The sequence below is a fragment of the Polypterus senegalus genome, chromosome 4, assembly GCF_016835505.1.
Source record: "Polypterus senegalus isolate Bchr_013 chromosome 4, ASM1683550v1, whole genome shotgun sequence".
NCBI lineage: Eukaryota > Metazoa > Chordata > Cladistia > Polypteriformes > Polypteridae > Polypterus > Polypterus senegalus.
Window position 1 is genome coordinate 6813958 of NC_053157.1, and position 20568 is coordinate 6834525.

A 20568-nucleotide genomic window follows, 5' to 3' on the forward strand; every position below is an offset into this window, starting at 1 on the left:
TCCCCTTTCAAAAGGATACCATCCAAATGATTTGAAGGCTAAAATTGATGAATAATTCTCAGTCCTTCACTTTTTTCTCTCTTCACTTTCATTCCAAGTATTTAAGTAAACCCAACAGTGCATAATACACACAGAGGTGTAAACGGTAACAAGCAAAATGGAGAAATGCTGGTCTCTTGTCATTTGCATGTTATTGCAAATTGGGAGCAATTAAAAAAAAGAATACAGCCGTTTACGACTAAAATAAGCAATAAAAGGTTCAAAATCTTAAGAAGCAAGACAACTAAAATGAAGCAGAAGTGTTACTTGAGGAATAAGCGCTTCTTATTAAGCAATTGGGTTGGAGCAAAAACCTGCAGCTACCGTGGCCCTCCAGGACCGCTGCAGTAGAGCATACTGGGATTGAGTGGCATAGAAAATAGATTTAACTGTAAAGGAAAGGTGTGGGTTTATTCACATAAAATTGAACACAACACTTTAAAAAGCAGGACAATTAACTATGCTCTTTACTTTACACAATACAATACAGTTTATTTTTGTATAACCCAAAATCACATCAGAAGTGCCGCAATGGGCTTTAACAGGCCCTGCCTCTTGACAGCCCCCCAGCCTTGACTCTTTGAGAAGACAAGGAAAAACTCCCAAAAAAACCTTGTAGGGAAAAATGGAAGAAATCTTGGGAAAGGGAGTTCAAAGAGAGACCCCTTTCCAGGTAGGTTGGGCATGCAGTGGGTGTCAAAAGAAGGGGGTCAATACAATACAATACACAGACCAGAACAAATCCTTAATACAGCATAATAAAAATTTTAGAAGCACGGAGCAGAATTTAACTGTAGATGATATCACAGAATAAGATTTGGATATTTTTAGAGTCCTGGAGACTTCATCCATCAAGCTGCCTCCCCATTTGGCCATTCCACGGCTGAAACGTTGCTCGGCCAGCCAATTCGATGAAAGGACCCCTTTTTCCCCCCCCATTATACACTTTACAGTATATAAAACTTATGAGGGATCTCATCATAAGAATGCATTCTCCCAAACACCACACACAACCATTGTCCTGACCTTGTTCCTTCAGCTTGGGCAACAGCTTGTCCAAAACCACCATCTTCCCGCTGTTCACTACAAGATGAGTGTCAGTGGTGTAAGGAGGCCCCGGCTCAGCACCGTCAAACAGATAGGAGTGATTACAACACTTTCGCAGCTGCATCAATATATTCAATAATCTGATTTTTTCCATTTTCCCAGCAGAATTTAAAATATCAATATCCTTCATTAAAATCTTGGTATACCTGTGTGGTTAAAAAAAAAACAAATTGATTTTGCACCCTTGTACCAAAACAGTCCAAGATGCTTGCTCAATTGTGTTGACCTCTTTTGTAAGTTACTTTGGATTGAATCATCTGCTAAGTGAATAAATGTAAATGCATAAATACCGTCTCAAAGATAAAATTTAAGGGAAGAACACTGATTCTCAAACTATAAATGCATTACATTTTAAAGTGTGACATGGTATTTTAACTATACTTCAGTTGTTGAAGAAAAATAATGTTTTGGCTTGATTATGCTTTTAAACATGTTACTTACTTCACAGTCTGTAGTGATAGCCAAGGTTAAAAAAAAAAATTCCTTGCAGAATGGACAGAAAAAAAAGTTTGACATAATACAACCCAAGAGTAATCAAAGCTGTACAAAATGACAACAGGAAAAACATGAAGTGAGGTTAGGGAGCAGAATCTGTGTGTCGATCATGTCACATAATCCACATGTCAATTGTTCAGTCATAACAAGCACAATACATTCTTCTTAGGTAATGTACTGTTAAATAGAGACATGAGGGTGGGACATTGGGTGGGAATCCGCACATGTTATAAATAGGAAAGTAAAGCCCCATGGGACTGACTTTTTGAATTGAAGATGTGCCTATGCTCCTCATCCATTGGTCAAGACTCTCATCATCAGGACAATCTCGCATGGCTTTTAGGTTCCCCCATTTATCATGTGTGTCAGTTTTTCCAGAAGTGTCTAACAATATTTTAGGAAAATAGGCATGTGTTTTGGATGTCCTGAGCATTTGACTGGATAAAAAGACATGTGGAAAATGTTAGCGGCAAGAAGGAATTATAAAAAAAAAAAAAAAAACCAACCCTTGTATGAATCGGGTCATACAATTCACATCATTTGCTGTTTTACAACATTGGTCTTTATTGTCTTCAGTTATGCTCAACTTTTTTTCCTCTACATTCTGCATGGGAACATGGGATTAAATATCTTCTTGGCCACCATTAACACAAAGTGCTTGGGGTAAATAAACAAAAAAAAAAAAAAAATGGGGAGAGGGAGTATTTCTTTAAAATGTATAAAAAAAAATTTAAAAATGTCCAAACACGAACTACAACTGGAATTGCAATGCAAGTTACCTCCTGGTACTCTATTTTTTTTTTGTAGATGTAAGACCAATATCTAGCGAGAAGTCTAGTAGTAAATTGTAATTAACTCCAGTAAATGAAGCACAATTTACAAATAAATATCATTGAAGGGGCCACAGCAATGCCACATGTAAAAAAAACTTGTAAAAGTCACAATGTGAAAATTCTTATGTTTTAAGAATAAAGACAACGGTTTTAATACCAGCATTGACTTTGTAAATGCTTGTAAATTTTAGTATTACAGTAGGTGTGTAGCTTGTAAAAAAAGCAAGCAAACTGTTTTAGCCATGTTGTAATCAGCCAGCATCTGAAAAGGAGACACCACTGCTACAAATACGAGATTTAATAAACATTTTTAGCTGGAAAAAGGAGGTTTTAAAATAGCTTCCACTTTAAAATATTTTTACTTTAGCCTCATTCCTAGCAAATTAATTTTGAAAGTTAGTTAAATTAACCATGGCCAGACAACACCTTCCTGTTACACATGAAGGTAAAATCCTCCCAAAGAAGCACAAGCCATTACTTGAGGGGTGTATAAGGGGATACAAATACACATCCACTAAGAGGCAAACTTACTGGGACAATGAAATAAGACTCTTTAACAGGATTTGTGAAACTAAAGTTATGCTATTGTAACTGTCACTTACCATTCTCGTTGCATTTTGCTAAGGCCAACATATATCTTTACTTCTTTCTTGGGAAGTAAACTCTTCTCCACATCAGCTTTGATTCTCCTCAAGAGAAAAGGTCTCAAAACCTTTGAAGTAGAAAAGAGTTGGCATACATTAGGATCCTTTTCACTACTAAAACATTAACAAAAATATATAAAATACAAAGAAACTGTGTTACTCACAATATGTAGTCGCTCAACAAGTTTCTGGTCACCAAGGCAGTTGTTGGTATCAAACCAAGAATCAAAATCCTGAATGTTTAAAAAGTGGTGGAGAAAAAAAAAAAATTAAATGATTTTTCACATTTCCAAGGAAGCTTATTCCAAGTGAATTTACTGTATGGTCTCTTAATCACCAATTGTGATATGATGGAACATTACCTCTGATGAATTGAACACATCTGGTAACAGGAAGTTTAGGAGAGCCCATAGCTCATGCAAATTATTCTGTAGAGGAGTACCAGTTAGCAGCAATCTGTTGGTTGTCTTGAATTCTCTTACGATTTCTGAAAGCTGAAATAAAAATCATAAAAAAAATAATTTTTGCAACTACTGTATTAATCTGCAGATTATGGACGAATGATTTTAATTATGCTGCGTTCATGTGCTATCGGACTGAAGTTAAAACACAAATCTCCGAGTTGAAAATCCCATTTGAATACCCTACAAACTCAAGAGCTACATGTTGGACAACTTTGAGAAAAGAAGCCACCCGAATTCAGAGTTGTAATACAACAATGACCTTTCACTTTAGTCAACTGTATGTATAAAATAGTAATTTTCTCAAACTAAATAAAGAGAAAACTGAAATTTAAGTAATTGGCAATAATGGATTCAAGGAGGTTATCAGAAATAAACTTGATGCACTAGGATTAAAAGGTAAGACGGAAGTAAAAAATTTAGGGGTAACCGTTGACTGTAATCTGAATTTTAAAATCACATATTCATCAGACCACTAGGACAGCATTTTTTCCACTTAAGAAACATAGCTAAAGTTAGACCTCTTATATCATTGAAAGATGCGGAGAAATTAATTCACGCTTTTGTTTTCAGTAGACTAGATTACTGTAACGCACTCCTCTCAGGACTACCCAAAAAAGACATCAATCACTTGCAATGCGTGCAGAATGCAGCTGCTAGAATCCTAAATGGGAAAAGAAAATCCGAACACATTTCTCCAGTTTTGAGGTCACTACACTGGTTGCCTTTGTCATTCAGGATTGCCTTTAAAATACTGCTTATGGTTTATAAAGCCTTAAATAATCTCGCTCCATCTTATATAATCGGAATGCCTGACGCGTTATATTCCAAATCGTAACCTCAGATCTTCAAATGAGTGTCTCCTTACCATTCCAAAAGCTAAACTTAAAAGAAGTGGTGAGGCGGCCTTCTGCTGCTATGCACCTAAAATCTGGAATAGCCTGCCAATAGGAATTCACCTGGCCGATATGGTGGAGCACTTTAAAACACTGCTGAAAACACATTACTTTAACATGGCTTTCTCCTAACTTCACTTTAACTTAATACTGATACTCTGTATGTTCAATTCTTCATAATAATTATTCACAGTGGCTCTAAAATCCATACTGACCCCTACTCACTCTTCTGTTTCTTTTTCCAGTTTCTTTGTGGTGGCGGCCTGCGCCACCACCACCTACTCAAAGCATCATGATGCACCAACATTGATGGACTGAAAGCCAAAAGTCTACGTGACCATCATCATCAGGTCCTTCCATGAAAACGCTAAATACAAAGAGGTCTGTTTGACTTATGTTAGGTAGATTGCCCAGAGGGGACTGGGTGGTCTTGAACCCCTACAGATTTTATTTTTTTTCTCCAGCCTTTGGAGTTTTTTTTTTTTTTGTTTTTTCTGTCCACCCTGGCCATCGGACCTTACTTATTCTATGTTAATTAATGTTGACCTGTGTTTATTTTTTATTGTGTCTTCTATTTTTCGATTCATTTTGTAAAGCACTTTGAGTTACATTTATTTGTATGAATATGTGCTATATAAAATGTTGATTGATTGATTAAAAATTTGGACGCGAGCGTCAGTAGGCTTTGCGCCCTAGGAACCAGTTAAACCAAACTATTCTATAACATTTCAGTAACTATTTACCACTCTGGTGGTAATCTATCCAGTCATAAAATAGGTAATTACGATAGCAATCGATGAGGAGAATTCGTAAATTGCAGAATTACAGTATTTGAGAGTTCCTCTAGATTGCCTCCTCCTGCTGAATGATTTGGCTCAAAAACTAATAACCAAATCGTCATCTAATTACAGGCTTAAGTCTCTTGTTTGCTATTTTTCCATCTAGCTGTTTTAGCTGTAGAACATTCAAGAAACTTACACACACCCATCATCGAGATATTGATGTTTTGGTATTAGGGGACCCTAAAACGTGGAGATCCGTCGAAAAATGGAGATGAATATTTTTGATGAATCTAAAGCTTAGGCTCCTCCATCATAGATAGGTTATATGATACACAATTAATATGTTTAGATTCATTTAAGTTTTTTTCCTCAAAAAAAAAAAAAAAACCTTCTTTAATAAAACAACAAAACAGAAAACCGTGTATTTCTCTGAACAGTCCAACCAGAAGTTGAGGTGAATGCACTGAAGTGGAGAGGAGAACTATCACAACTTAGAGCTCTGAATACTCCAATAGCTAATGAATGCACTAAATTAAAGCAGGTTGTGCCTAAACATATATACATCACAAAAAGTCACTTCACTTAAATATTCCTTAAGGAAAAAAAAAAAAAATATTGGGATAAACCATTTAATTAGCAACAATATGTGGATGCAAAAAACGTACCTTTGACTTTTCGTTTTTGATTCTGTGTGCCTCATCAATTACAAGGTATCGCCAGTTAAACTTCTTGAACACTGATTTTTCTTTGATTAGCATTTCATAAGAGGTGACACAAGTATCCCATTCACCTGGCAGTAAAACATCTCGAATGAAAGCTGCCTAAATATAAAATAAATACATAAATAAAGGAATGGATAATTAGGAATCTGATCTTCACAAATTTAACTTGTTTTTGGTCCTCAATCAAACTTAATATAAAAGGAATAAAACATTTTGTAACTGCTAAAATGATCAGGGGGTTGTGGGAGCAAAAAAAAAAAAAAGGATCTGTTATTACACTGACATGTCTTAATACTTGAATACAGTTCTCCTCGTTCATTATAGTCAGAACAGTTATCACCTAGTTATACATACTCTTTGATCTTTGTCACCAGTAAGACAAACAGCCCGCAGAGATGGAACCCAACGTTTGAATTCGTTCATCCAGTTGCATAATGTGGACTTTGGGACCAAAACCATATGGGGGCCAGGAATGTTCCTGTAGTGCTTCATGTAGCCAAGCAAAGAAATGGTCTGCAAAGTTTTCCCCAAACCCTGCAAACAAAAGACACGTTTAGGTTAACATTTGGCTTCTTCTTTGGATTAAATCTTGCAGGTTTTCACTAGATTCACTGGTAAATGTGGACATGTTTTCCAAGTTCAAAATGATAGACTCTGATGTTTCACTGTACAAATGACAAATTATATCATCTGCTTGTGAAATTCCACTTGGGGATTAATAAAGTAAGCATCTATCTGCTTCGGGCCACTGCACAGACGACTACCCTTTACAGAGGCTCACTCTTTTCCTCAAGTTTTTGAAACTATATATATATATTTTTTTAAAACCAAGTTTAAATATGATCGATCTTATAACTATACATTTTGAGATTAAGGACAAACTGCTATGATTGCATAATTGAACATTGGGTTCTTTCAATTGCCTTTCAAACGAGCAGCGAGTTGGAGAAGTAACTGGGTGAGTGTGTAGGATCCGAGGGCTACCTTACATTTAAAATATTCAAGAAAGAGAAACAAACAAACAAAGGGGAGGATATAATAAATAGTCCTGTGCTTTACGATCCGTGGCGCCTACAGAGCGAGAGTGAGAACGAGAACACATTGTCTCACCCACCACATGACAACCCTACTCAGGATTCCAGATTAGGACCCAAGTGCAGCCATGCAACAGGCGACACCTCAGAACCACACTAGTTCAGATCGAATGGAACAGTGCAAGGTTGGTTGTGGTGGCTGGAATGCCAATTCTGCCACCAACCCCTAGGTTTTTCGTTGCAGGTTTGAGGGCTTACATGCAGGGCTGGATGCAGATTAACATCACACCCAGACCGGAGCAATTGCAGGTTAAGGGCCTTGCTAAACAGCCCAACGAAGTAGAGTCACTTTTGGCATTTATGGGATTCGAACCGGCAACCTTCGCCGGTACAAATTCCTAGCCTCAGAGCCACCACTCCACCCAGATCCAGGGGAAGGATAAAATAAATGTGTAAAGGTTTCGGATCTGGATAGACTCAAACCACTTCCAGTAGATATACATTTAAGAAGCATTTAATGAAACTAAACAGTTGTGAATGTCTACTTCCATCCCTGCATGCTGCATCATCAGAACAGGACTGAAAACCTGCAATGACCATTTTCTCCAAGTATCATTGCACACATACAAAAACAAAAATGCAAACAATTTTAACACTGTTGCTTTATAAGAGGTTACTAGTCCTAGTATGAGGTGTTCATTCTCAGGCTGCCACTACAATAAACACTTACACATTTAAATTAAAAAAAATAAAATTTGGACACGAGCATCAGTGGGCTTTGCACCACAGGAACCAAGTTACCTGAAATATAACATTTCAGTAATTTATCACTCTGAGGTTGATCTTTCTGATCATAAACACAGGTCATAACGATAGCAAAGTATGAGAAGAATTCATATTCAAATTGCAGAATTATTATATATGAGGTTCCTCTAGAGTAACGGTTCCTAAACTGTGGTACGCATCGCGGTCCCTGAAATTTAATTTATCTGTGCAAAACCCTTTGACAAGCCTGTTGTGAGCAAAAACCAATGAAACTGTTTAAATACAACAACACGTGGACTCGCAAATTTAGTGTGGTGTGAAATTTCGTCATCTGAATAAAACAAACCTATTTGAATCAGTTTTTATTTCATTTAACGCTATAATTCCGTTTCGTGGAAGTCAACTTCAACTTCTTCACTTAATCTCAGGTGGTACTTGACGTCCAAATGTTTGGGAGCCCATGCTATTCCAACTACAAAATTTAGGTGGGCCAGATTTTCAAATCAAGAAATTTAGCCAGGCCAAACATTTTCAGTGGCCGGTAAGCAGCAGGTAACAAATTTTAAATCAACACAAATTAATGTATTGGGGTTGGGGCAAATCATGTTTATTCATCGTTTCCGATTTTAGCTGCAGTCTGGAGCCCTGGCAGGACCACGGGCTGGGCTACTCGAAGGTTGCTTCTGGGCCGCATGTAGCCCACTGACCGCCATTTGAATAGGCCTGTGTGCCTCTTTCTCTTGGGCGATTTGGCTTCAAAATTAATCCGCAAAGCCATCTCGTAACAGGCTTAAGTTTCGGGTTTGGTATTTTTCCATCCAGCCACTTTAGCTCCAGACATTAATCAAGAAACTAACAGACAGACATACACCCATCATCAAGATGATCAATGTTTTCATTATCAGAGGAACCTAAAAATGCGGAGATCCATTGAAAACCGGAGACTGAATGTTTTGATGAATTTAAAGATTTCACTCCTCCCCCACAGACAATAGGTTATGGTGGGGGAGACAAAGTAACAGGACATATTTCACAGGGAACAGGAAGACCAAAGGACAAATCTGTAGAGCTTTCATTTTTAAATACACAAGCTGAAGAAAACAGAATTCAGCCCAAGCACCATCACAATGTTTCTTTAAAACTTGTTGTTCATTGTAAAGAGACTCAGTAAGGTTTCCAAGTGAGTCAATCTTGTACAATGTCCTCTCAAACTTTGAAACCTGAACAGCTTTATTGTTGATCTGATGGGATGTGAAACAAAGACTGCTCTCAACTGAAATGTAATGAGATCCTAAATAAGATTACATATTATTTAACCTTTGGTAAAAATAGCTATGTATTTGAAATGACAAAGATCCTACACAATATAATCGTTATTAGTCCAATAATTTTTTGCACTATGGCTTAGTACAAGTATTAAGGCTTTAAATAAAGCAAGAACCTTGCACCAGACTAGGAGAGATTATAAAACCACAATGTTTCACTACCATAACCAGTTACTAATGAAATGCACAATACTGTAATCAGGATTTCGGCTGTAAGACAACTCTGACACAAGATAAAAATATCGATAACCACCTTCAGTTACATGAGATTTACCATTTCATCGGCAAGAATGCCATTAATTCCATTCTCATACAGTGAAATCAGCCAGTTTAACCCACGGATCTGGTAATCCCTTAGTTTTCCAGACTTCACATCTGTAGTAAAAAAGTACAATATACAATTTAGTCAAAGTATCATTCATTTATGAAGGTATGCCATGCACAAAAATTTACAGAACAAATAGGACCTTATATTGACCCAAAAAAAAAAAAAAATCAAAACACACAAGTTATTTTCTGACACTTTTTCCTTAGCAATATACACGGTGAGGCAAAGGACAGACGTCTTTGAAATGGCTAGAATTCATCACTAGGTGGAGTGACAGATGTGCGGTAGGTGGCGTAAGGTTTGCGAAGTCTTAGCATTTTTTTTATTTTCTTTTTAGTTGAAGCCATGGAGCCGTGGATGATAGAACGCCACGTTTTCGCACACAACTGTTGTGTCAAGAACAACTAATTTATTACCGCAGTTCAGCCTGAGTTTCGTTGCCATTTCAATATCCACAGAAATAAAGCTGTTCCCGCTCGTAACACTATCCTACATTGAGTTAAAGCACTTTGTACACGAGGTACACCAATGAACAAAATACCGCCGGGGGCTACACGAACAGCACATACCCCTGAAAACATGGAAAGCGTACGACTAGCCCTGCTGTGCAGTCTATGTCGATCTGCTCGAAAGCATTCTTCTGAACTTGGCCTCAGTAAATCGTTTGGTAAGGCATATTTTGCATTTCGACTTGCATTTCCATCCCTACAAATTGTCAAATGCTATTTCAACATGAACTCAAATCTTTCAATAAATTTCTTTGTAAGAAAAAAATTAACAATTTTGTGATTTTGTAAAAAAAAAACGTCCATCCTTTCTGCCTCACCCTGTAGTACAGTATGTGGAAAAAGGAAAGTTTGACCACAAATAGGTTTTTGTAGCTTTTCATTTGTGTAAATTTTGGGGGAGATTCATTGGTGTGAATGCTGACAAGTACTGGAAACAGGAGAGATAAAACATGACAAAATAGGCGTCAGGCCTCCAAAAGGGCCACAAAAAGCAGGCCAAGACCTTCACAGATACCAGTTCACAACCGCTAGCTGAGGCTTTGGCCTAAGCTAGACTCAAAATGGGGAACTGGCTAAAAGTTCATAAAGCTCTTAATTCCAACAAAAATTTTTAAAATGCAGTTTTACATTAAATGAACTTATGTTTATTTTTTATTGTGTCTTCTATTTTTCATTTTGTAAAACACTTTGAGCTACATTTTTTTGTATGAAAATGTGCTATATAAATAAATGTTGATTGATTGATTGAGTGGACTTGTACAGATGTAAAAAGCAGGATGACAGTAAATGCTGATTTCGGCCCTCAACTTCCACTTGTTCTTAATAACGAGTACATCGAAATAGTGAGCAATTTCAAATATCTCGGTTCGATGGTAGCCACTACATCGAATGACGTCAAGATGCGCCTTTTGGAGATTAAAAACCATCTGGCAAGCCAACATCCTCTCCATACGCCTCAAAGTGCACCCGTTTAAAGCCTCCTGTCTAAGCATACTCCTATACGGCAGCAAAACTTGGATCATAACAAACCAGCTCAAAAACACTCGATAGTTTTGCAACCAACTGCTATCGAGTAATCCTCAACATCAAGCGAATCGATCACATACCTGTCTCGGAAATCTACGCCCGTGTCGAACAACCACCACTATCAACTACAGTCGTACAGCGTCAACACAGCGAAGCCACATGCTTCGTCGTCCACCAGATGAACTAATCAGGAAATACGCATTGTACGTCTTGCCGGTACAACTAGGCAAGGCCAGACGTGGAAGGCCTGCGCTCACATATGCCCAGTACATCTCCAATTCTATCTGCAACGAGAGAATGACTGTGACAGAGATCGAAAAGGCGGCCCAGGACCGGGTTGCGAGGCGGAAGATCATTCTCGCCTGCACAAGCGCCATCACGTAGTGATACTCGCATGAGCAGCTGACCGATGATGATGATGATGAAAAAGCAGGAAATAGGTCTGCTATTACCCAAAAGGTCCTGTGCTACATATGTTTGACTATGAAGGGACCAAAGATTTAACTTTTTGCTTCATATTCTGCTTGTCCAGAATTAAATATCAGAACAAACAATTATAAAACAGAAAACGGACATTTAATTGCAGGTTCATTAGGTTTAAATTACTATCAGATAGTATGGCACATGAGAAAGGCAGACAGACAGCTACACATGTTGGAATCACAAAAACAACAAGATTAGGTATGGGAGCAATTTTACAGAAATGCTGCAGACATGGCAGGGTACAAATCAAGTCTTTCCAAAAATTATATTTCATCTTTAAAAATGTTTATAAACCTTTTAACAAACTGTGGAAAAAGGGGGGGGGGAATAGAGAATGCATGTGTTTCTCAGCTATACCTTAAATTATTAAAAAGTTCTCTTTGAAACTTACATGAGGGGGACTCATCAAAACGGGTGCAAACATTGGTAACTCTACTGTTCTCAGAGAGCAACTCCTCGTCCTCTTCTTGCTCTGTACGTCTGTGTCGATTACTGCAGGCGAAAGAAACACATTGTTAGTGCATCATCATTTGCCACCGCTTTCATGAAAATAGATAAGGAATTTAGCAACATTAATAAAAACTTAAGCATGCCTGCAGCATCCTGTTGCAAGTGTGAATTACTGTTAAGACTTTAAAGAGACTTCTCAAAGTATTTTCAATCATTTTCTCCTAACAAATCTAAGTTTGAAATGAGCATATTTTAAAAACAGTAGCATCAAATTTGAAACCCAGGTTGAATCTGACACCCCATTTAAAGTCTGCACACTGGAGCAATCTTTATAAAACTTATTTTTTGTGTGCTATTTACACTACAACTCTATACTGTATGTACTTTTCAGAATTCGGACCACTAATCCACTTCAGAGTGATACCTCAAATACGATCCTTCCTTTTGTCAGCAAAAACTTCCATCAGTGTTGGGTGATATGTAATATTCCCAGGTTGAACAACTGCCCCCTGAAACATCACCAGTTGAGATGTCACAGGGTAGTGACAGCAGGGGACCACAGTGCGTTTTCATTGTTAGTCATGTACTCTAACAAGGCATGAAAATATTTTGCTTAACACAGAAAAAGCGGTTGTGTTGTGAAGAATAGATCAGCCACAGCAATTTGGCAATGCTTTGGGGCTTCAAAACAAATGAGTACAGGGAACCAAAATTTTTATCAAATCAAGTTATTTTTTTGACTAAGAAGTTGCAAAAGATTTAGACACTCCGTGTCATTTGAGAGTAATAATAATGCTTTGCATTCATATAGTGCTTTTCTCACTACTCGAAGCGCTCAGCAATTGCCGGTTAAGGGCCCAACAGACCCTATTAGCATTTACGGGATTCGAACCGGCAACCTTCCCATTTATTTTCCTGTCCTCCCTAGCTACCTGAATGCACTTTGCAATTAAGCTGGATAATAAGACCCGTTATAAATAACTGCACTTTATTCTTTGCCTTCTTTTTGTAACTACGTGTAGCTGCCAACACTGCAAAGCACTTTGAGCTATTTTCACGTATGAAAATGTGCTATATTAGCACTGTTCTTACTGGAAAAGCAAGGCCACTGTGGAATTAACACTGATTAAAAAAATACACCCTGAACAAAGCATCCATAAATACCAAAAACTCTGGCAAAAAAAACAACACAGCCAATAAAAACTCACTCTCCAGCAGACAGAAGATTCTGTTTTTCATCTTTCTTAATACGGGGGCGGCCAGGTTTCATTTTAAGGGGGGAAGTTGGCGTCTTCTGAGCAGCAGGTTGAATGAAATGGGCAAAGACTTCAGTCTGTTTCAGAAGGTAGTCAAACCGGTTGCTTCGATCAGCTTTCTGTTGGAAAATAAAAACCACCGTCAAGGACCAAAAACCACATGGCTAACTACTGGTCTGAATTTCTTTAGGTTGGAGGACACACAGCACAGAAATAAACAGATCGCAAGCATACACCCACATCCAGCTTTGCAAAAGGAAACAAGATATAAAAATAAGGGGATGGGGGAAGCAATCCTCTCCGAGAATCAAAACATTAAAAGATTTATTACTGTACTCCACATTTGTAATGTCATTCAAAGTTCCCAAAAAAAAAAAACTGCAACATTAAAACTCGAGCGAAAAACATTTGCATTATTAAACAAAAAAGACAACAAGCATTCACATAGCGAGTGTTTAAACATTGAGAAGTTGATAGGAAGGCTACAAAAAACATTTCGGAACAAATGTACTATGCAATTCAGAAAGAAAGAAAAATTTAATGCACAGAAAAAAAAAAATAATCCGTTTGGATAAAAGTAACCATAAAGGGCAGCTGAAACGGCTCTCACATACATACCATTTTTTCTTCATAGCCTGGTGCCAATTCAGGGATCTCTATAGGCTGTGGAGCAGCTGCATCTTCAACAAAATCACCATTTTCAGATCCGTCTTCCTCCTTAACAAGGAAAAGTAAAAAACTTTAACAGCCATAAAAATAGGAGACAGCATAAAAGATGGTATGCAATTCAATATTCCTAATAAAGTAACCTTGGGTTCCTCACTATGTGAAGGCCAATACTCTTCAGAGATTCCCCCAGCACAAGAGTACGATGTGCTGATTAAGCACAAGAGTTAAAATTCCCGCCGTGCAAATACACTTGTTACATTCATTCTGTGAGCCATGTGATCCAATATAAAAAAAAAAAACACATCTGTAAAATGGACAAGACAAGACTAGGACTTGGGAGACTGTTCCTCAAATTTAGGAAGGAATATCCTTCACATCTGCTACAACTCTGTGACAACCAGTGCGATTTGACGAACATTAAAGAAATCTGACAAAACAAGAGACCACCATTCAGTACATCAAGCCCGTTTGTTTGGTTAAAAGCCAAGCTGTCCCAACATCTCATCCATATTCTTCTTCAGGTTGTCAAGGTTTCTGCTTCAACTCGAGGTCTCTGTAGTTTCTTTCAAAGTCCCACAACTCTTTAAGTGCTCCGTCGCTTCAGTCCTAAATGCAATTCCCCTTCGTTTCCATGGACATTCTCAAGTCTGTGATTCACCCTTAAGCAGAAAGAATGTTGCTGGTTTAACTTTTTCAATGCCTTTGAGGATTTTAAATCCCTGGATGAGGTCCCCACGCAGTCTTCTCTGCTGGCGACTAAACAGGTTTAAGTTCTTCGTTTGTTACAGCAGGACAGGTCTTTAAGTCCCGAGATGTACTTGACTGCTCTCCTCTACATAGTTTCAAGTGCTACACTGTCTTTCTTCTACCAAAGTGACTAGAACTGAAGACAAAACACTCCAGATGTGGTCTCACTAGCGCATTAAATAGTTTGAACATAAACGTCTGGACCTAAACTCAACAGTATTTCTGATATAACCCAACATCTTATTTGCCTTTTAATTGCTTCTGTGCACTGCTTAGTCGATGAAAATGCTGCATCAACACAAACCCCTAAATCCTTCTCAGAGACTGCTTCCGTCTTCCATGTTATAACTGCCAACAAGTGTAGCACTTTTCTACATTGAACTGCATTTTCCAGGCGTTTACCCAGTTCTGAAGGCTGTCCGGGTCTTTTTGAATTATTTTTGCTGCCTCCTCAGTGTCTGCCATCCCTCCAATTTCAGTGTCAGCTGTGAATGAAAGGTTTATGAATGTTATTAATATTAATCTGAAAAAGTAATGAGGGTCCAAGGACAGGCCCCTGAAGGACACCGTTGACGCTCTTGCGTCTCTTATCCATACTCTGTTTCCTGCTGGTTAACCAACTAGAGATCCAGTTTTGTAGGTTACCTCTGATGTCTAAAGTTTCGTGTTTCAGGATTAATCTTTGGTGTGGGACGACTGTATCAAATGCTTTTTGGAGGTTTAGGTAAATTGTTGTATGCTTGGTTATGGTTCCTTCCTCCAAAAAAAAAAAAAAAGACTGGTTTGGCAGGAGGAAAACAAATAAAATGTCCATAAGAGCACGGAGGAAAAACACCACCATCACACAAATGACAACTTTTTAATAACTCTTTGAGAAACAAAGTTTCCCTTGCATTTCCAGAATACTATCTAACAACAAGAGCCATAGCTCTCCAAATTGAGAACATGTACACAGGGGTATCAAACTCAAGGCCCATGGGAAACATTTAAAAAAAGCAGCCTACGTCATCAATATTAAAAAGAGGTTACATATGGCCTACAATGACTGCTAGCTACAGTGGTGCAGGGATAGCGCTGCTGCCTCGCAGTTAGGAGACCAAGGTTCGCTTCCCATGTCCTCCCTTGCATGGAGTTTGCATGTTCTCCCCGTGTCTGTGTGGGTTTCCTCCGGGTGCTCCGGTTTCCTCCCACAGTCCAAAAACATGCAGGTTAGGTGCATTGGCAATATTACATAGTCCCTAGTGTGCGGGTGTGTGTGTGTGTGCCCATGCGGTGGGCTGGCGCCCTACCCAGGGTTTGTTACTTGCCTTGTGCCCTGTGTTGCATGGAATTGACACATTTCGTAAATATTTTACTGGGAAAAGGATTATGCAGTTGAAAGTCAGTGCTGCTTGCACATTACTTGGTTTTTAAAAACAGGAGTTAAATAAAACTTGAGCCAAATTGTGGTAAAATTATAAAATGTTATCAATAATTCTGACCGAATATCTTTTTCTTTTTTTTTTTTTTTAAAAAGTTCAGTTGTCTACGAGGGAAACCTAAAATCCATAAAGCAGTACAGACGTTGCCGCGTCTTCAACAGGATGTTCAAGGTCAGATCCTCTGTGATGCGAGCACCAAGGTTTCTAAGCCTGCTCTTCCACTTTACCGTTAGTCCCCAGGTTAAGGGCAGCTGCTGCTTCTGCCTGGGAGACACGACGCATGCGCCTCAGTAACTGCCCCTCTGTCATCTTCGGCCTCGGGATGCTGCAAGCGGTGGCTGAATGGAGGCCTGGGGGGGTTTGGGCGATTTTGCCGATCACGCAGTGTAGTGTCCCTCAGGCGCACCCCATTCATTCTCAGTGGGCAGCAACTAGTGACCCGGGGTCCATAGTCACTGGGGCCCCAGCTACCGCTCGTGTGCTGGATGAAGGCTTGATGGGGTGGTTCGCTGCCCACTCACCACACCGGCACAGCTACTGCTTCTAACTGGAAGGAGGCTGGATGGGGCGTTTATTGCCTGTCCACCAAGAATGAACAGGGCAGCCATGTGTTCTGGTGAGGTAAGGATGCAAGCGGTGACCTGGTTGTGGCTGAACGGAAGTCACTGAGGGTGAACAGGGCGGCAGGGGGTAACATTGTAGTGTGCCTCAGGTGGCAGCTTGTTGAATGGGGACAGTGGTGGGCGATTCACTACCCACCTTTGGCCGCACCCCGTTTGTTCTCGGTGGGTGGACACTGCAGGCAGTATACTGTAGTGGAGGGGACTAAGTGGTGGGCGGATGGTGAACCACCCCTTGCTACCCCCATTCATTTTCAATAGCAAGCCTGCTTGTACTGTTACGCACGTAGCAGGAAGTTGTCTCTTGTCAGTTCATCAGACGTGTTGACGACGGGTGCCATCCTGCTGTGACAGCATGTACAGTGCTGTGCAGAAGAGCTCATCTTAATCTTTTGTCTTCACCCTTCAAGAATGTCTCTGAAACACAAATCTGATGCAAGTGCTGGTGATACAATAAGAAGAGAAAAACCATCACCATGGAAAATAAAGTAGAAATAAAGGTCAGAGAGAGGTGAAACTCCATCATTCATTGGAAGAGCAGTTGGTTACAGTCGGTCAACAATAGCATTTTTAAAATAATGTACCTGTTCTGACTTACATACAAATTCAACTTAACAAACCTACAGTCCCTATCTCGTACGTAACCCGGGGACTGCCTATATCCGAGTGCTGTTAATGCGGAGGTGGTGATGGTACTTCTGTTGTCTCCCAACGCGATTGTAATCTTTTTAGTTAGCCAATAAAAAGGTGTCATCTTGCATGACTTCTCACTACATCCACATGTAGATAAAAAGCCTTTTGGCATTTCTGCTCATGTTAGATGTTAAAGCCATCCATTTCTGATTAGCTCCAAATGGAGTGCATGTGGTCCATCACAAGCAAGTCAGTCAAGTGCCTTCTGATCAGGGTGCGCATTAATGCAAGTGAAGACATTCTCTCTGCTTTTACTACAAACCGGATTCCAAAAAAGTTGGGACACTAAACAAATTGTGAATAAAAACTGAATGCAATGAGATGGCAAATGTCAATATTGTATTTGTAATAGAACGTAGATAACCGATCAAATGTTTAATCCAAGTAAATGTATCATTTTAAAAGGAATAATATGTTGATTCAAAATTTCACGGTGTCAACAAATCCCAAAAAAGTTGGGACAAGTAGCAATAAGAGGCTGGAAAAAGTCAATTTGAGCATAACGAAGAGCTGGAAGACCAATAAACACTAATTAGGTCAATTGGCAACATGATTGGGTATAAAAAGAGCTTCTCAGAGTGGCAGTGTCTCTCAGAAGCCAAGATGGGTAGAGGATCACCAATTCCCACAATGTTGCGCAGAAAGATAGTGGAGCAATATCAGAAAGGTGTTACCCAGCGAAAAATTGCAAAGACTTTGCATCTATCATCATCAACTGTGCATAACATCATCCAAAGATTCAGAGAATCTGGAACAATCTCTGTGCGTAAGGGTCAAGGCCAGAAAACCATACTGGATGCCCGTGATCTCCGGCCCTTAAACGACACTGCACCACAAACAGGAATGCTACTGTAAAGGAAATCACAGAATGGGCTCAGGAATACTTCCAGAAACCATTGTCAGTGAACACAATCCACCGTGCCATCCGCCGTTGCCAGCTGAAACTCTACAGTGCAAAGAAGAAGCCATTTCTAAGCAAGATCCACAAGCTCAGGCGTTGTCACTGGGCCAGGGATCATTTAAAATGGAGTGTGGCAAAATGGAAGACTGTTCTGTGGTCAGACGAGTCACGATTCAAGTTCTTTTGGAAATCTGGGACGCCATGTCATCCGGACCAAAGAGGACAAGGACAACCCAAGTTGTTATCAACGCTCAGTTCAGAAGCCTGCATCTCTGATGGTATGGGGTTGCATGAGTGCGTGTGGCATGGGCAGCTTGCATGTCTGGAAAGGCACCATCAAAATATATTCAGGTTCTAGAACAACATATGCTCCCATCCAGACGTCATCTCTTTCAGGGAAGACCCTGCATTTTTCAACAAGATAATGCCAGACCACATTCTGCATCAATCACAACATCATGGCTGCGTAGGAGAAGGATCCGGGTACTGAAATGGCCAGTCTGCAGTCCAGATCTTTCACCTATAGAGAACATTTGGCGCATCATAAAGAGGAAGGTGCGACAAAGAAGGCCCAAGACGATTGAACAGTTAGAGGCCTGTATTAGACAAGAATGGGAGAGCATTCCTATTTCTAAACTTGAGAAACTGGTCTCCTCGGTCCCCAGACGTCTGTTGAGTGTTGTAAGAAGAAGGGGAGATGCCACACAGTGGGGAAAATGGCCTTGTCCCAACTTTTTTGGGATTTGTTGACACCATGAAATTCTGAATCAACATATTTTTCCCTTAAAATGATACATTTTCTCAGTTTAAACTTTTGTTCCGTGATTTATGTTCTATTCTGAATAAAATATTAGAAGTTGGCACCTCCACATCATTGCATTCAGTTTTTAGTCACGATTTGTATAGTGTCCCAACTTTTTTGGAATCCGGTTTGTACAAAATGTTTACCTTTGTCTGGAGGAAGAATACAGGGCAGTAATGTACAGAGAGGCGCATATGTGTCTTATATGTACACATGTGGCAGTAGCCTGGGGACATTTTTTCCCCACTTCTAGGTATAAAAAGTGTTATTTTTGGCCCTCAAAATTAAATTGTGCCACATCGGATTAAGAAAAACTTCTTCAAAAGCTTACCAAGTTTGGGGGGGGATTGGTTTAGAGGACCCTGACAGAGTAGCCGATCAAGAGCATAAATGTTCAACTGAAGCTCGCCTAAATACACCTCCAGAGTGCTAGACTGATGAATTATATGTAGAGGAGTCAAAGGTGCACGTAAATAAGTTTCTTTATTTCTCCACTGTGCTTAGGGGGGCTGGCAATGTTGCTAAGAGAGGTCATAATCAGCAAGTTCAGGTGGGTGCTTAAATTTCACGCATTTTATGTTACAGAACTTCAATAAAGACTAAGCTCACCTTAACAAATGTTTTGGTTTACAGGATGAGGATTTAGCAGTTTTCATTGGAATAAAAATTGGATGACTAGAAACCTAAACTGTGTTGTTGGTACCAATCCAGTTAACTACAACTAAAAACCAAAACATGATTTAGCTGCAAGAAACAAACATTCGTATACACAGTACAAAAATCAAAATCTGATCTTGTAGATATATGGAAGAGTGAAGGGTATGATGGTGCAGAGAGAGTTTATCTAAAAGTTGGCTCACATTCAGAAGTCATATCAGATATGAAAACACCCCGCTTTTCAAGATAAGGAAAGCAGAGCTTTTGAGCTCAAGTAGTACTGTAATTACAACGATTATGGCATGCAAGTAAAGGCCGTGTGCGATGCACTTCCTCTCCAGTGATTTTTCAGTCACTGAATTGATTGATAATCTTAGTCAGAGGTATGCTGCTGTGACGACCATTTTTATAGTCCAACATACCCAACAATTCAGTCCAACCAATGTGCAACTCCACCCCAGGGCTGCGAGGTCAGAAGCAGTTAATGGGTTACTGGAGTTGGTAAAAGTTTACAGACTCCAAGTAAATTGAAATTGTAATACAATTTGTTAAAATTTCCAAATTCACATATGGATTTGATTAAACTGTTTAAACTCTCCTCTAGACTTTTGATAAAAAAAAAAAGCAGCTTTAACATTGTAAGGTTTAGTTCTTATGTTTAATGATATTCAGTGTTTACAAGCCAACATATTGGCAGTAATGAAGTACCCTGTACCTTGAATGCTTTATGCTTCCAAACACCACAAAAAAATATTAGACTAATTACAAATTAAGGAGTCCGAGCCAGTGCTGGGCGGTATGACCAAAATTTGATAATCACAGTATTTTTCAAAATTATACAGGTTTCACTGTATTCAACGGTATTTTTCTCCTCATGCATAAGTGGATGTTAACCACATTTTC

General features: G+C 39.2%; 1 protein-coding gene across 1 annotated transcript in view; it reads right to left on the bottom strand.

Annotated features, from left to right (window-relative positions):
- Positions 1-20568, bottom strand: part of smarca5 (SWI/SNF related, matrix associated, actin dependent regulator of chromatin, subfamily a, member 5) — a 59745-nt gene that overhangs the window by 29467 nt on the left and 9710 nt on the right. The window contains exons 2-11 of the mRNA XM_039750204.1: positions 13774-13872; positions 13108-13274; positions 11841-11941; positions 9378-9478; positions 6334-6513; positions 5923-6078; positions 3481-3612; positions 3283-3351; positions 3077-3186; positions 1066-1292 (exon numbers count right to left, since the gene is read on the bottom strand). Of these exons, the coding sequence (XP_039606138.1) occupies positions 1066-1292; positions 3077-3186; positions 3283-3351; positions 3481-3612; positions 5923-6078; positions 6334-6513; positions 9378-9478; positions 11841-11941; positions 13108-13274; positions 13774-13872 (1342 nt within the window). The remainder of the gene's footprint in view (positions 1-1065; positions 1293-3076; positions 3187-3282; positions 3352-3480; positions 3613-5922; positions 6079-6333; positions 6514-9377; positions 9479-11840; positions 11942-13107; positions 13275-13773; positions 13873-20568) is intronic.